A 17,280-nucleotide genomic window follows, 5' to 3' on the forward strand; every position below is an offset into this window, starting at 1 on the left:
TTGGCGCTCCAGCCGGCTCCGCCAATCCTGGTGAAAGGAGGCCGGACTGAGTCCTGCGCCAATCGCTCTCTGGTTTCCCGAGTAGGAAATGAGGGTGGGTTGCGTCTCATTGTCCTAGGGCTCCCAAGCGGCCACGTGGAAAGGATTGGCGTGGCTGCTGGTCCCGGATCATGCCTTGGGAGACTGAGTCTCACGTTTTGCATCCTGCTGTGTCATGCTTCTAATCCCCAGGCGCAACTCATAGGGTATTGGCGGCGGGGGGGAGTGGGGGGGTAGCTATCCATGCCTTTCTCATTCGTGGCATTCGTATGAGGTTTCGGCGGCGGATCTCTATGAAAGAAGGCTCCTAAACTGCTTCTGGAAAATTGGGAGGGAGGAGTTGGAGTGCGGAGAGGTTGATGGAGACCTTCCCCCGGTTTTCTTCATGTGAAAGCAGCTGTTAGTGTGCAGCCGCCTTCCCCGATTTCATGTCGTATAGAGGTGTTGGGCTACAATTCGTAGCAATCTAAACCAGCTGTGTATTGCAGGCACTGGGGCAGGGGTGGGGTGGCGAGGAGAAAGGTCCAGTCTATGGTGACAGCAAAGTAGGGATGAGCATCTGAAAGATACTAACAAATCGGGACTGAAAGGCTTCAGGTTGGGAAAACGCTGCATTTGTGGGCATATCATTTTAGGGGCTGGTAAACGGTTTTATAGTCAGTCTTCAGTAGAGAGAACAGTACTGGGCTAAGAAGGAATTGACAGTGAACGGCTTCTTGGCCCTCTCTGAGGTTCGTTGTTTCCTTGCCAACGTTTCATTACCTGGCTAGATGTTATCAGTGCTAGCGAGAGTGAGGTTTGCTGGCTGTTTATAGGTAGTACTTTGCCCTGCCAGTCTTGGGTACTGTACTAGGATATTATTTCATCCCTGATTATTTATCTGATGCTGTTTCCTGCTTATTTGGGCGTTGGCTCCTGGAGGGCAAGGGGACATATTTCAGGCTTGAAGATTTTTTTTTAATCTTAAGAACCCAATCAAAGTTCAAAATAGTGATTGCTTTTTATCCAGATGACATAGTATGCAAACTGTAATTATCACTTTTGGGCAAATCCTCTGAAAGCATCTAACTACTGTACACTATTTTTGCAGTCCCCAGGATTGAGATTCCAGAATGCACTGGGAAAATCATCAATTTCAGCATTTTGATTTTTGTTTGTTTATTTGTTTTTGCTTCTTAAAAAAACTAAACAAGACCCAAAATAATTCTGTGTGATTTTTTTTTTTATAATACAGAACTGGGATTCTGTGAGTTGCTATTGGAAAAGGGATATAGTTTTGCTATGACAGCTGTACATATTGGCCATCCATTAACCTGATGCAGATTTCTTATGATCTATTATTGATGAATCCCACCACTAATTTATAGCAACACTTTTACTAGATTAAGGAATTTTGGAGGGCATTTTTGCACTCACATTGAAGTGCTATCCATCAGTTCTTGAGATGGCAGAAAACGATAAAAGTTCCTGTCTGCTTTGCTGATCCCAACTCTATAGCAAGCTCCTCCGTTTTGGCTTGCTGCCAGATGGTATTTTGTGTATACAGCAAAGTCATTGGTTAAATCCCTTGGCTCTGTTGCCCTCCCACTTTCTGAATATCACCAACCAGCAGGAACACTATTCATCACTAAGGCAGAGATGCAGCAATGTGCAAGTTTTGACAGATGCTGATTCACCTCTCCTGTTTTACCTTGCATGTCAAAACAGGATCTGTCCAAAGAGGGAGGAGAAGTGGTAAAAATAAGGCAGGAGAGCTGCCTATCTCGAAACTCAGCAGCTCCCCTTCCCTGCTGAACTGCTGCTAGGAGTGTTGTGAGAGCTGCCGGATAAGTGGGAAGGCTCCCCCAGCTTAACCAAAAACTGTTTGGCAGACTGTGGAAAGCTATTGGTTGCTGTGTTCAGCTCTCCTTGTCTGGAGCAAAACAAGTATGGTGGTAGAGGCAGCGGCTCAGGACCTGTGGGAAAGGGTGTGCCTGAAGCAGCCAATAGGAGCTGGATTCCCCCTCCCCACAGCTCGTTTGAGAATATTCAACAAACTGATCTGCTGTGAGTTTCTGCCAGTTTTCTTTGGGGTGGGGAAACACTTATTTAAAACCGGACAAACTGACTTAAGTTTCTTTCAGCCACGAGCTAAGGGTGAGTTAAAGGCGATGTCATGGGGACGTGGCAGAATAAAGAGGTTACCAGGACATATTCATGTCTTGGTTAGTTGCAAGGGGGAATTAAGATCCTTTACTCCCCGATTTTGTTATTTCATTTGTCTGCTGAAGTTTCATGTCTTTATATGCTTTGTGATAATATTGGTCCTTCACTTTATTGTGCACCATGTCATTCATATTACCTTAACGATTTATTAAAATAGTTGGCTGCCTATGTAGTGGTTTAGCCGTGATTTGAATTGCCAGTTGCCAAGCACTTCTAGAACCTTCCAAAGTTCTTCGTTACCAGTGCCCGTTTCTCAACAGCTGTTAAATCTTGGAAACCTCATTTCAGCAGAAATTGCAGTTCTGCAGAGCATAGGTACGTGTCAGTAAGCATGTGGGTTAGAAAGATCAAGGAATCATTGTTTATTTGGATTTTAAAAGACTTGTGGTGAAGTCCCTCATCAAAGACTTCTAAGCAAACTTCCTCTTTTGTTAAAGAACAAAACTCTAAGAGTAGGTAAAATATGTTATTTCAATGGATAGAACTATACAAATAGTGGGGGCCCAATGGGCCAATGTACAGTATATTAAATAGCTGATCAACGAGCTGAAGTTAGTATGAGGCCTGAGCACTGGAGTATTCAGGACCAATAAAAAGAACTTCTTTAGCAGTTTTAACACATAGGTAAACTGTTAAATGCAGTGTTGCCAAGTGTATAATAGTCACTGGTTTCAAGTTTCAAAAAGCAGGCAGATTCATGAAGGATGGGGCTATTAATAGCTATTAGTCTTGACACTAATATATGAGCTGCTAGGGAAAACACTAGTAGTTACAATGTATACTAACTTACAGTGGAAGTTATCGGTAGTTTTAATAAGTGATATTAGAGTAAAGAAGTTGTAATGGTATGTAGGAATGACCTTGGAGGAGGAGGAAGAGCCACAGCCCCGGTTGGATAAATGAAATTTGAGTCCAAAGGAGGAGGGATGGCGAAAGCATCTCAGAAGGGACCCTCCTTAGTTTTCAGGAAAGTAAAAGAGGGAAGGGAGGGGTACCTTTATTGTAAGGTTGCATTAACAGAATCTTGCAAGTCTGAAAGTACCCCTCCTGTCCCTAAAGGGGGCTTTGGTTATGTATCCTGGCACGTCTGGGCAGAAGCCATGTTTGACTTTCATTTTAAGCCCTTTGTACTTTTGAAAAATAATGGCAGACCAGATGGCAACCTCAGAAACCAAATAGGAGCTTAAAAATTCTACAAACCTTTTTACACCATTGGAGTTTATTATAAAATGGTGTGTCACAACTTCTGAAGCTGAGGAGGAAGAGGGGTTTGCATCCATTGGATTAGAAATGCCCCTCTGAACTCTATATTAGCAATTAAATTACAACTTAAATTGATGCCTGATCATTCCCCTACAGTCCTTCAATATGTTGGAGTATGAAAGAATTCTAAAGAGCTTTTGTTACATACTTGGTCATTTCGAAAGTTACAGTGGTGTGAATTACCTATTGCAAGAGAGCAGAAAACATGATAAACAGGTTTATCATGTTTATTCCTTGACCAGGAAAAAGGTCAAGACTTCCACTTCAAGGGAAGAGGCTTATAATCTTCATAAACTCACAAGTATCAATATCTCTAGAAATAAACAGTGGTGTATACTCCAGATCAGCCATGACAGACTACTGTCATAGATTTTTCAACATTTAAAAAAAAAAAAGCCTTGGGAAAAAGTTCATCATATCTGTGACAGACATCCATCTAAACATGCCGGAACCTTTATCTGACAAGACAGGGAGAGAGGTAGCATCCATCCTTCAGAATATCCTCCAAACAGGGTACATGTCCCCCAAATTACTAACATCCTCTGAAGAAACTTCTAGAATGTTACAGCATTCATTACTTTGTCACTCTAGGGTGACTATCATAGGGAGTTTTCACTGTACCCTGAAAAGTAAACTCTGGAGAGATTTTACAGGTAGCTAGAAATACCAACCAGTACACGGACTTTTGGGCTGATGTTCTTCAGAGCTACCACTGTAGCATCCACGCCATTCCTAGCACTGTAAATCTGTCTAATGAACAGGAAGTGTAAGTAAGGCTGTATTGTATAGGAAAAACTGTAAAAGCAAAAGGAAGGAGAAAGATCTTAACATGGGGGATCACATCAGAATTTCCAGAATGAAGGAAAGATTTGAAAAGGGCCATCAGGATACCCACATGAATGAAATATTCATAATCAAAGAATGAGGCACAAGGGGTGAACTATACATGATCCTTTCTACCCTAAAGAACTCCAAAGGGTCCTTGCTGACCAAGCACATGTGTAGAACGGAAGAAGTACCCAAAAAAAGAGGGCAGAGGAACTATAGACCAATTCTAATCAAATGAATTGGCTGGCCACAGAATTTCAATAGTTAAGAGGACTAGTACTGCATCTTTGATGGGGTGGGGTTTTACATTACCCTATACAGCAATATTTTGGTGGCAGTCTTCTCCAAACCCAAACTTCTACTGTTCAGTTAATAAGGATCCTGGAAGTAGAACTACTGTCTTGTGATCTTGTTTCTATTTATGTCTAATTGTTTTTAATGGTTTTTGAAGAATGTTTTAGTTGTTGGTTTTATTGTACGCCACCCAGAGTCACATTTGTGAGATGGGCAGCCATATAAATTTGATAAATAAAAATAATTAAATACCCACCCAGCTGGAACACATTAACTTCTTTTCTATAAGAAAGGGTAGAGTATTTGGGACTCCTTAGCTTGGAAAATAGGCAACCTAGGTGGAAAGTGCTTGAGGGGTATAAAGCCATGCATGACATGGATAAAATGGGCAGAGAGTTTTGTTTCTATTTCATAAAATGAGGATGGTAGGTCATCTAATGAAGCTGACTGGGGAAGATTTAAAACAGTCAAAAGAGCGTGCTTTTTCCCAAAATATATATTTAACTGGGGAATTAATGTCAGTTACACTGGATGGCTTTAAAAGCAGATTGGATAAATACATGGGGGGCAGGTCTATCAAAGGCTGTTGGGTTTGAAAACCCAAGACCAGTTGCAATGGTGGGAGATGGTTATAGCTTCATCTTCTCAGAGACATCTGGTTGGTTACTGTGAGAAACAAAATGCAGGATTAAGATCAGCTTTGGCCTCATTCAGTAAGGCCATTGTTATGTCCTAACTGTTGTTAGGAGTTGATTTCAGGAAGATTAGTACTGAATTATCTGCATTGGAAAAGAATATTTTTCTCCCCTGGGGTCAGCTGCATCATCTGTTCTAGCCAGTATATATCAGGTTTCATTCATTCCATAAGAACAGATCAGGGCTTTACAGTATTGTCTGTTTTCAGTGATTTAAAATATTAAGCAAATGAGGCCTGGTTTTTTGTGTGTGTATGTGTGTTGTTTTAAAAACATGAATTTGTCTTACAGTAACAGGAAGCTCATTTCACTATCATGGCTGAAGATGAGAAAAAGCACTTGCTTGAATTTAATAACATGAGGGAATCAAGGTGCTTGCTAGAAGGAAAGAGTGAAATTAGTTGGCTCAGGCCCCAGAGAAGACATTATCCTCAAAGTAATCGGGCTTCAGTAGAGAACTACAAAGAAGAAAAACATGAGTATGACAGTGGCAGGACAGCCTGGCTAAAAATAACTCCTCCTCATTATAAGGAAAAGAGGCATTTTCCTGAAAAAAGTAAGCTCATATATATTGAACTGTAAATAAATGTTGAACTTCACACATCTGTAATTCTTAAAATTAAGAGGAGGAATTCAGTTGTGATGGGTCCATTGCCTTATTACTGCAAACAATGAAAAGTTCCATTGGTACAGATGTTTTGATATACTGAGTGTGTACTGTATGTATGTATGTATGTATGTACTTACATCACTTCCGCTTCTGTCGTTAAGCAAGTCAATGTGGGTCATTAAGTGAGACATCACATGACCGCAACTTGCAATTTTACTGCCGGCTTCTCCATTGACTCTGCTTGTCGGAAGCTGGTTGTGAAGCATGCAAATGGCAATTATGTGACCGTTGGGATGCTGCAATGGCCATAAATGCAAGGATTGGTTGCAAAGCTGCTTTTTAAAAAAAAACTATTGTAACTTTGAACAGTTGCTAAATAAGGAAGTTGGTAAGTGAGGACACACACACATACACACACGCACACACAAGTGGAGCAGAATGATGGCAACCAAACCGCAGGCTGCATGGTAAATCTCCAGAGGCAGCCCTCTCAAAGGCATTTTCTAAAGATCGCACACTTTCCCTGCCCTACTTTCTTTGTTTCACTGAAAGGCTGTGATTTCTAGGTGCTTGTAGACATCCTTTTCCTTGCAAAAGCAATCAAAAAGCATTTTAAGTTATACTTCCTTTTCCTGCCCAACAGATGTAATGGTAGAATACAGGGAGATTAAAGAAGATGCCATTAATCCTAACACAATTCTGTAAACAAATTCCAGGGTGATTGCATGATTAAAAGCTTCACCCAGACACTCCTTCTCCTAAAATACTTCTATCATGCCTTGTTTGTATTTCTCTGGCTGAAAGGAGAAAATAAAGACAAATTATCTTCTCCAGCTATTTCCTTGGAGTCCTTGCAACATGAATGGTATATAAAAGTTTGTAATCAATAAACAAATCTCCTAGCATTCTTGGGCCAGTTTCTCCCAGCAGATGTGTCTGGAAACATGATCTCTGGGTAGAGAACTATATATAATTTAATAAATAAATTTGGGTAGAGAAATATATAACTTAAGGATTCACAGAGAAGTCTCCATATCAGTGTCATCTTACAAGATCTAACAGGCACCCCTTCTGTGTCATCATGCCTGCCCACTGGATACCTCCTAAGGTCCACGTGGCCCCAATCCCACATTGTTCAAGAGAGCCTTAAAGACCTGGCTCTGTATCCCTCAGAACCGATAATTTGCTGAAAATGTTTCCTACCATTTTTAGGTGGGAACCTCAGGAAATATGTAGCATAAGCCTTAAAATAACCTTAATATGGTTATAAAGCAAACCTTCATCCCAGAAGTTTCCCCAAAACTTGGGGGGGGGGGAATGTCATCCTATGCCCCATGGCCCTAAGTCATCAGAAGCAGTTGAATGTAGATCTCAGCCATGAAAAGTTTGCCCATCTTTAGCAGAAAAGAATTTGGGACCAAAATGTACCCCATTTCCAAGGGAATATTTTACAGCAGGGGTTCCACCTCCTTTAAGTGCCCATTTCTGGACATATAATCAGAATGGCTTCCTCAGCAGATCATGGGCCCTGATAATACATGAAGAAATGCTTTTAACTAGGTTATAAGCCATATGGGATTGCTGGTGCTGTTCTTACTATTGCTTCGCGTTATTGTTTCTATATCTTGCTTTTCTTTAAGAGCTCAGGGCAGTTTAAATTAGGGTGTCTCCTAATTTTATCCCCCTAACAACAAATCTTTGAAGAGGATTGGGCAGGGAGAGAATGATTGCTCCAGAGTTCCCCAGGGAGCTCTATGATTGAATTGGGACTTGAACCTGGGTCCCCCGATCTAAAAACTTATTTTCACACACTGAAACTGTGACAAACGAGCCAATTCAGCTCTTTTAAGAAGCAATATTATATGGTGTTTTTGCCAATGAATTAGTCAACATCATTAGAGTTGCTTTTAGCATGTGCTCCAAAATATTATTCAGTAATGGGGAAATAATCACGATGCCCCCTTCTTTATTTATTTATTTATTTTTAATTTATTGGCCGCCCAACTCCAGTGGACTCTGGGCGGCCCAGTGTGACTTGATATATTTTGTGATGAAACAGGTATTTTATTTTACTGACAGCTCTTTGGTCTTAGTCACCAACTTCCTTCTTTGTAAAAGAAATGCTGATCTTGAATGTGGTCTGATAATAATAGAGTGATCTACAACATTATCACCATCCAATTTATTTCAGAACAATATGGAGAAAAGCAATGCTTGTTTATCTAGCTATAGTTTTATCTTACTTGGCCCATAGTTACACAATTCACTTTTATGATCAGAAGAAATCCCGCTGAAGTAGGATCTTTGCTTTTCACTTTTACTTTCAAATATTCAAAGGTGATTTCACAGTCTTCCAACAATTTTTACTACGTTGGTCATTTTGAGAGAAAGATATTGAAATAAATATGAATGGTATCTGTCACATTTTATCTCTTTCAGGAAACATAGGATTCCTAAAAAAAAAACTTTTAAGAGTTTTTACCTGAAACAAATGCCAGTGTGGAACATGGAAACTTATGAATTACCCTACTGGATCCTTCCAGTTCAGCATCCTGTGTTCCAATGAACATTTAGTTCATTGGCTTGATTTAAGCTTTCTATCCAAGCATTCAGAAGCTTAACTATTTTCAGGGATCCACCTTCAAAGCTGTTTTTATAATACTAGACAACCCTGTGACCCGTTGGGTCATTCTTTGAGAGAAAGGTAGTACAGTCTGATGTGACCAGAATGAACATTAAATTTTAGGCTGACCATATTTTTTTTACCCCAATGCTGGACAGTCCCATGATCATCTAAGAACAGTATATATCATAAATAGAAAAATAATTGTAATAGAAAACAAACTTCAATAAATCAATATTTACTTACCTAGGCAAATAAACAGAATGACTACGGGTGGCCAAAAAAGCAGTGGGAGTGGGAGCAACTTCCAATTTCCTGCTGGCTTCCCCATTGACTTTGCTTATGGGTAGCTGGCAGGGAATGTCAGAAATCATGATCACGTGCCCATGGGGATGCTGCAACGGCCACAACTTTGCAAACAAAACTGGTCTGAACATCATGGAAATTTCAATTCCACAGGAGTAATGGACCCCAGATTTTTTATTCATTCTTTAAGTTAGCGGATTTTAGGTACCTTGATTCAAAAATTGTTGCGGTATAATGAATCCATTTGGGCTAACTTGAGGGTACAAACAGATAAATGTAATGAGTTTTAGTAGTATATAGATTATAGGAACAGCTTGTAAAATGTGCAAATAAAATGGCCAAGTATACTTAGTAAAAACTGTCCTCTAGTTCAGCTTTGCTCCTTTCTTTGAAGAGTTGTTCAGTATGATGTAATTAAGGTGCTGGAGTAGAACCTAGACACCCAAGATAACATCTCCTGACAATCACAGAAGCTCATTAGATGACCTTTAGACAGTCACTCCCTCTAAGACCAGCTTATCTCACACGGCTATTGTGAGAAAAAATTGGAGAAGAAACTGCTTATGCATGCTGCCTAAGCTTCTTAAGGAAAAATGGGGTAAAATTCTATGTTGTTGTTGTTGTTGTTACAATAAGAAAGAAGCGCACTAAAACCTTGAAATTATCCATCCACAGTTAGCAGAATGAACAAGCACAGATTCCTTGGAAATAAGCTTTCCCACTATATGAAATGTCTTCTAGAATATTTAGATTTAAAGTTATTTAATTAAATCAATGGATGAATAAATAAATAAATAAATTTCCCCTCTCACCTCTAAGGGTGGTATGTGTCTTCCTCAATCTTGGGTCCTCTACCAGAGGCCTAGGAGTTTGAGGGTTCTGCACAGTATCCTAGCTGTTCCTAGCACTGCACTCTTCTGGACAGAGAGCTCTAATGCTGTTCCTGGGATCTGTTGGAGCCACTCTCCCAGCTTAGGAGTCACAGTTCCAAGTGCTCCTACCACCACTGGGACCACTTTGGCCTTTACTTTCCACATCCTCTCTAGTTCTTCCTTCAGGCCCTGGTACTTCTCCAGCTTCTCATACTCCTTCTTCCTGATGTTGCTGTCACTTGGCACTGATACATCTATCACCACTGCTGTCTTCTGGTCCTTGTCTACTACCACGATGTCTGGCTGATTGGCCAGTACCTGCCTGTCCATCTGGATCTGGAATTCCCACAGGATCTTAGCCTTGTTATTCTCCATGACCTTCTGTGGAATCTCCCATCTGGACTTGGGGAGGGTCTAGCCCATACACTGTGCAGATGTTCCTGTACGCAATGCCAGCTATTGGCATTGGTTGTGCCATTCAGTGTACACTGTTCCTGCCTGCATCTTACACCCTGCCACTATGTGTTGGACCGTCTCTGAGGCCTCTTTGCGCAATCTGCACCTTGGATCCTATCTAGTGTGGTAGACCCCTGCTTCTATGGATCTGGTGCTTAGTGCCTGTTCTTGTGCTGCTATGATCAATGCCTCAGTGCTGTCATTTAGTTCAGCCCTTTCCAGCCACTGATAGGATTTCCCACTGTCAGCCACCTCAGCTATCTGTCGATGGTACATCCCATGCAGGGGCTTGTCTTGCCATGGTATTTCCTCCACTTGAACTTCCTCCCCTGTCTGCTGCTGCCTCAGGCATTCTCTCAGCAGCTCATCTTTGGGTGCCATCTTAGTGATGCTCCAGGTTTCATCCAGGACAGTGGCTTTGACACACATCAGACCCCACCTGCCCTCTTTGCTGCTGGTATACAATCTCTGGGTGTTGGACTTGGAGTGGAAACCTTGGTACATTGTGAGGAGCTTCCGGGTCTTCACACTGGCAGCCTCCATGTCTTCCTTTGGCCAGCTCACTATACCAGCAGGGTATTGGATAACTAGTAGAGCGTATGTGTTGATGGCATGGATCTTCCCATTGAGCTGGCTCTTCAGGACCTGTCTTATCCTGTGGTGGTATTTGGAAGTTGCTATCTTCCTTGCATCCTCATCGTGGCTCCCATGTGACTGTACTAGCATTTGGCCACACTTTTCCAGTCCAAATGACATCCCAATGTCCTCACTGTAGATCCGTGTTAGGTAGATCAGTGAATCGATGTCTCATTCACTCTTAGCATACTGCTTGATGTCATCCATGTAGAGGAGGTGGCTGATGGTGATTCCACTCTTGAACTTGTACTCATATCTAGTCCTTGTGATTATCTGGCTGAGGGGGTTTAAGCCTATGCAGAACAGCAGCGGGGACAGTGCATCACCTTGGTATATGCCACATTTGATGGTGTGAGCTGTCTTGAGTTGATTTCCAGTGTTGTCTTCCACAGTCCCATTGAGTTCTTGAGGAAGGTCCTTAGTGTCCTGTTGGCTTTGTATAGCGCCAAGTATTCACAGATTCATGTGTGTGGCATTGAGTCATAGGCTTTCCTGTAGTCAATCCAGGCTGTGCTCAGATTGGTCTGCCTAGACCTTGAGTCTCGGGTGACTGCTCTATCTATGAGCAACTGGGGTTTTGAGCCTCTGGTATTGTTCCCAATGCCTTTCTGAGCGGTGCTCATGTACTGGCCCATATGGTCTTGTAGCTTGGCAGCTATGATGCCTGATAGGACTTTCCATGTTGTGGGGAGGCAGGTTATTGGCTGGTAGTTGGATGGTAGTTGGATGGTGCTGTTCCCTTGTGAGGGTCTTTCATGATGAGGGCCCTTCCTTGTGTTAGCCAGTTTGGGTGGCAGCCTGCTGCTAGCAGCTGGTTCATCTGTGCTGCTAGGCATTCATGCACTGCTGTTAGTTTCTTTAGCCAGTAGATGTGGATCACGTCCAGGCCAGGTGCTGTTCAGCTCTTCATGTTCTTGACCCACTGTTGGATGTCTGCCACTGTGATGGTGACTGGTTCCTGTTCTGGGAGATTGCTGTGGTCTGCTATCAGGTCCTGCAGCCACTTTGCACTGGTGTTATGTGTCTTCTCTTTCTCTCATATGTTCTTCCAGTACTGTTCAGTTTGCTGTTGGTGGCTCTACTGTTACTGTGTGGTTGCATTGCAGTTGGGAATACACTTTGGACAGTTCTTTGGCGAACAGGGCATTTATCTTCTTGGCCTCTGCTTCTCTAATGTATCTCCTTAGCCTTGCAGCCAGTGCTGTGAGCCTTTGTTTAGCAGTCTCTAGGGCTTCAGATGGAGTCAAGCCCATGTATTTTTTCAGTAGCTGAGTCTTGTCCTTAATCTCCACACCCTTCTTTAGTTCCACCAGCCAACTGACTTCTCTTTGAATTGCCTTGATCTTAGCCTCCAACCACATTTTCCAGGGAGGGTATGTACTGCTGTCCTTCTTGATTGTGTAGCCAAGCATTTCCAGGATTACAGCGGCTATAGCATATACCAGTTCATTGGTTTGAGTTATGATGGTAGTAGGGATTGTCATGAGGGCTTTATTGGCATCTTCTAGTATACTATCTGATGGTACTTCTCCACTGAGCCTTGGTAATCGGTCTCAAGGGTTGACTGTAGCTAGTTTATCCATGATCTTATGCCTCATATCACCTGCTGTGCTCTGTAATGGAGGGGGTGGCAGTGACGTTCCAGCTTCAGGTGTTGGCTGCACATCCAGTTGTTCTTCCAGGTCTGCTTGAGTCCGAGTTGGAATGTGAAGTTGTTCTATCTCAAGTTGTGAGAGCAGCTTCCTCTTCACTATGTTGAAGCACTGGATAACTGGTTGTTTCTCAGTTAGTGTGGATGTAGGTCTTCTGTCTATCCATAATTCCTTCATACGTTTTATATATCCCCTATCATTAGGTCCACTGTTGTAGTAGCATTCCATCAATTCCAAGTTCTCTTGTCCATGTATGGTTTGTTTGTTTATATTTCAAATTTAGATACCGCCCACCTCACAAAAAGTGACTCTGGGCAGTTCACAATAAAACAGCAATAAATATTAAAATACAATAAAAACAATATAAAATACAATAAAAATAGAATAAAAACCAAACACATACACAATATCTTCCAAGATGCTGATGGTCAGTAAGATGTTAACATATGGGAGTGTCTTCAAGGTGCTAGCCACCCCCAGGGTTGGTTGCCCTTTTTTTTGCCCCATGCCATTTGGCAGAGCCAGGTCTTTGTTCCAGTAGCTGACTTATCATCAGATTGTTCAGGTTTCCCAACATCTGACGTGGATCTTGTTAATCCAGGCGATGTCCAAGCTGGCATGACTCTCTTAGTTCATGTCACTCTCATATTTGAGGTAGGCAGGTGAAGTGTTAGGGGGTCTTTGCCCAAGGACCCCTACTGGTAAGGTAGGTACCAGCCGGGATTTGAACCCCAGTCTCCTGCGTCAAAGGCAGTGCTCTAACCACTACGCTATCCAGCCGCGCTTCTCTATATATATAAAAGCATGCAAGCTCTGTGCAAATCCGTGCTGCTATTTCTCCTCTTTTTTGGCCATGCATAAGTCTTTCAGAACAGATCAATAAAAAATAGAGTTGTTTCATATGATTGATTCTAACTGGTAGACTTATTCTGCGCTAATTAAAATGTCCAGGATGTTTCAAAGGTTACTCCATTGCCTAAGAGTAATCCGAACAAGACACTGCAAGAGCATGGTGGGTTATTTGTCACACATTGTCCTGTTGTTAACACCAAATCGCTCCCTGGCAGAGTTAATTGAATTGTTCTGATATGAGACAGACATCATAGATGGTTTCAGAAGTCTTGTATAACTTTTGTTTATACACATTTCAACTACTGTGGCATGCTGTAAAATTATTATATTGTTAACTAATATTAAGAAAACATTTAATAACCAGATGATTCTGTTTTTCACTTTATATTTATTTTATCTTTCAGACAATGCAATTTTTGGATAAGTGGTGGTCTTACAAGCAGTTTCTCTGCTGGAGTACTGGAGTATATATATATATATTCTTGAATGAACTTGGCTACAAAGTTATGGTTAACTTTTAAAAATAGATTTGTATGGGTTAAAACAAAACACAATTAATATGGTGAAATAATATCTACAATAAAAATGTCCATTTCAGAAATATTTTCTCAATATTCCCCATAATAATCATATAAGGCTGGGCGGTATTGTTATATAATGCTGGTTTGCCTCAAATTACTAGCACATACAGGAAAGATTGGAGTCATAGATTAGTTCTCAGTTTAATGTTATTGTGTTACACTATCAAACCCTGTTCACATGGTAATCTACCCAAGTTATATTTTAGAGGTTATCTGCACTAATTGCCACCATGCCGAACAGGACTCTTTTTGAAGCTGAAGACTTTTTTTTTTAAAGTGGGGTTGCATTTATATAATTTTCCACTCACTTGAGGTAAAGTGAAAGAAGCTGGGTGGTAGCATTTAAAAAAAAAATCACATTTCTGCTAGGTTTTGAACCAGCATCCTCCTCTATGCTAGGTAAAGCTCTTAGTCTTTTTTTAGCACTGATGATAGATATAGAAGTCATTAGAATGCAAAATAGCTACCAAGATTTTTTTTTTAATTTTAAACCTGGTTGTTGTGCTTGCATATAACTTTGTCTATATGAATTTTATTTTACTTTGTATAGATATATTTTCATACACGTGTGTGTGTGTGTGTATTACACACATATAAAGTGATTGGCCATTGTTTTCCTGATACAGAAGATGGGAGGGCGTAGCAACAGGAGAATTGTCCAGTGGGAGAACATGGTAGCTTTGGTCTGACCTGAGTAGCTTGAAGCTCTTGCTAAAGAATCTCAGTCTGGATATGTTTTTCTTAAGTTAGTTTAAAGTTAAGCTGCCATAAACAGATGGCAGAAGCAGCTTAAACAATAAGTTCAGATGTGTTCTTAGTCATGTGGAAGATAGCACAGGTGTCTCAAACCCCAGGTATGGGGGATAAACACAAAGGGAGGCATCCCCTTGTAGATATATTAATGGCAGTAGAAATTATGGGGCTGCTAACTCAAAACACAAAGTAGGGCCATGGTTGGTGCGAAGACTCAAAGGATTTCTGGGAGCAAAGACTTTTCCCCAGACTTTCACTTATAGGCTCAGCCATTCTTGTGCTAAAGCAAGACTGGGTAAGGATGCAGAGTGAAGCACCATTTCCTGCCTCCCATTCTCCCAAAGTTTGCACCAGAGGACATCTGCAACCCAGTTCATATTATTTTTTCATAAACCTATTTTATTTGAGCTGACTCTGTCCTCACTGAGCACCATTAGATTGTATTTGAGTAATACAAATTTCAGTGTAAAAAATTAACTTGTTGATCCAAATAGAGAGGTATGTATGCCATTTAGCCACAAGAAAAACTTTAACTTTATTGAAACAAGTTCAAAGGCTTTTCTGGACAGGAATCTCAATCCTTTCAAGCCAAAAATAGCCCTTTGAAGATAAAGTTCCTTCTTTATCTTTCTATCTTAAAAACCTTTCTGATATTATGATAGGAAAATGTCCCCAGCCTCTCAGATAAATTCCACTAAATGCTTGCCTCTACGTTGACCATTTCAGTCTGGTATATCAGTCTTAATTAAATGATTTGAGACTTGTCACGGAAAGTATAGTTACTTTTTTATCCTGAGTAAGTACTGGCACAGTCATTGTTTCTTACATCTTATCTTCAAGTGCCTTCACTCTTCCTGGAGCTGAAAGTGATTTTAAAAATACTGATCCATCTCCAGGGATAAGTCAAGGTAAAAAAGGATGGAGGGATAGAATTCACAGCTGTGGTACCTGAAGCCTAGAGCCACAATTAAAACTGCAGACTAAGAAACAAATTTGTAGGTGGGTTTACTGTCATAATTTGGTGAAGGTGCTGCTGATAGTTATCTGTAGAAATTCCTACAGTTCCTTGGAGAAAGGGAATGGTTATTATGCCAGGTTAGGTTTAGGTTCTGTGAACAGATAACTCCCACTGTGGGCCCATGGTTAAACACAACAAAAAACTTTTCCTGGGAACAGGATAGCTCCAAGTTTAAGAGAATTTCATGTCAGTCACTTCTCAAAATATTTTATCTCAATAAATATTATTTCTTGGAATGCAGAGAAACAAAAGGCATGTGCCCCGATTAATAGCACAACACTTAAGCCAAGAAAATCTTGATAGCAAAGAAATACAAACATTCTTTGCTTGTAATAGTCACCAGATTATTATTGTGCTTTTTAAATCAGTAGATCCAACCAAGATAAACAAAACCTTACTGGACCTCAAAACCTTAAAAACTCTTTGAAACTACAATAATAAAGGCAAAGAGACAGGAATTTGTTAAAAATGAGACAAAAAACATGGTACAAAATAGGTTTAATATGTGCCTCTAAATATTTAGATTTCTATACTGTTGATGTTCTTGGCTAGAAGTGTGATGTTGCAATATTGTATCTCAACAGTAACAAAGTTCCTTACAGAAAAAAATGCTGTGGTCAGAATAACATTATGTAGATTACTTTTATGTAAGATCCTGGTTTCCATGCTGGTCTGCACTGGATGACCACAGAGCAAAGTTTATCTGTGGATATGCATACAAAGCCTTGGCTGTTGTGACATCACAGATCAATCCTGATCATTTCTGCTTTTAAGACATCACAAAACCTTGTTTCAGCATAGAATCTCTCAAACTGTGAATGGCGCAAAGGTTATTTGTCTTCTGAAACATGATTAGGGATGAAAAGCAGGGCACCTAAGCTGAGTCTGTCATACAGAGACAAGCTGGATGTCAGTTTTTTTCCCTTAAGCACCAGTAAAGAAATGCATCTTAAAGATTTTGTACATTGAATGTAATCAGATGCAAGAGTATTTTTATTTATCATGCAGATTATTTGCATTACAGAATACATACGAATACTCTAAAGGAAGAAAATGCTCTCTGCCTCCAGGATGACAATAGTACTGGAGTCACCTACAGTACCTGCAGCCCTTAACCCCCTTTTTTGGCTCTCAGACTCATTTCTGACCACAGATGTTGAAAACTGGGCACAGTTTCTTGTCAGACAGAAGTGGGACACACTCAGATGACAATTAACAGCTCCAGTGGCACTGTTAATTAAAAGCGCTCTAGAAGTGCTCCATTTTGACAACTTCCAGAAAAGCAGTACTGTACTGTATAGTCAGAGCAACCCGAAGTTCCTGCAGAAGGCTATTCCATAAAACCTACAATAGAGAAGCAACATCTCCTATCCTTGCCCCCTCTAATATCATGCTAATGGGAGACTATCAAAAAAATTTCCTACATATATACTGATGATATACTATGTCTTGTTGATAATTATGCATCTTCTATACCAAAGTATATTGATATTGACAACACATGGACAGACTCAACCATAGTTTCAATTGGGAAACTCTGAGCATCCTAGACCAAACTAAATTCAAAAATGCTAGGGAATTCCTGGAAGCTTGGCAT

The 17,280-nt window shown here is 40.7% G+C and overlaps 1 protein-coding gene across 4 annotated transcripts; it reads left to right on the top strand.

Moving 5' to 3' along the window:
* The first annotated feature begins 130 nt into the window (after positions 1 to 130).
* On the top strand, positions 131 to 16,844 carry SPATA45 (spermatogenesis associated 45). Of its 4 annotated transcripts, none has more exons than XM_088146946.1 (3): positions 131 to 245; positions 5,616 to 5,880; positions 13,736 to 16,844. In XM_088146946.1, exons 2-3 carry the CDS (start codon positions 5,640 to 5,642, stop codon positions 13,753 to 13,755), a joined length of 261 nt encoding a protein of 86 aa, XP_088003072.1. In that variant the 5' UTR covers positions 131 to 245; positions 5,616 to 5,639; the 3' UTR covers positions 13,756 to 16,844. The 4 variants fall into 4 exon arrangements, with proteins under 4 accessions (XP_088003072.1, XP_088003065.1, XP_088003079.1 ...); XM_088146939.1 differs by lacking the exon at positions 131 to 245 and adding an exon at positions 1,296 to 2,085; XM_088146953.1 differs by lacking the exon at positions 131 to 245 and adding an exon at positions 2,091 to 2,175.
* Positions 16,845 to 17,280: the final 436 nt, after the last annotated feature.

Source organism: Python bivittatus, unplaced genomic scaffold (genome assembly GCF_059951505.1).
Source record: "Python bivittatus isolate LINGU-HERP-01145 unplaced genomic scaffold, Pbiv_v1 ctg000020_np1212, whole genome shotgun sequence".
In the NCBI taxonomy this organism is placed as follows: Eukaryota; Metazoa; Chordata; class Lepidosauria; order Squamata; family Pythonidae; genus Python; species Python bivittatus.

Bases quoted from the DNA above. Each gene is read 5' to 3' on its own strand.
- SPATA45 (XM_088146946.1), top strand. From the start codon at position 5,640: ATGGCTGAAGATGAGAAAAAGCACTTGCTTGAATTTAATAACATGAGG. The intron at 5,881-13,735 runs GTAAGCTCATAT...TTTATCTTTCAG, and splicing joins GAGGCATTTTCCTGAAAAAA to ACAATGCAATTTTTGGATAA.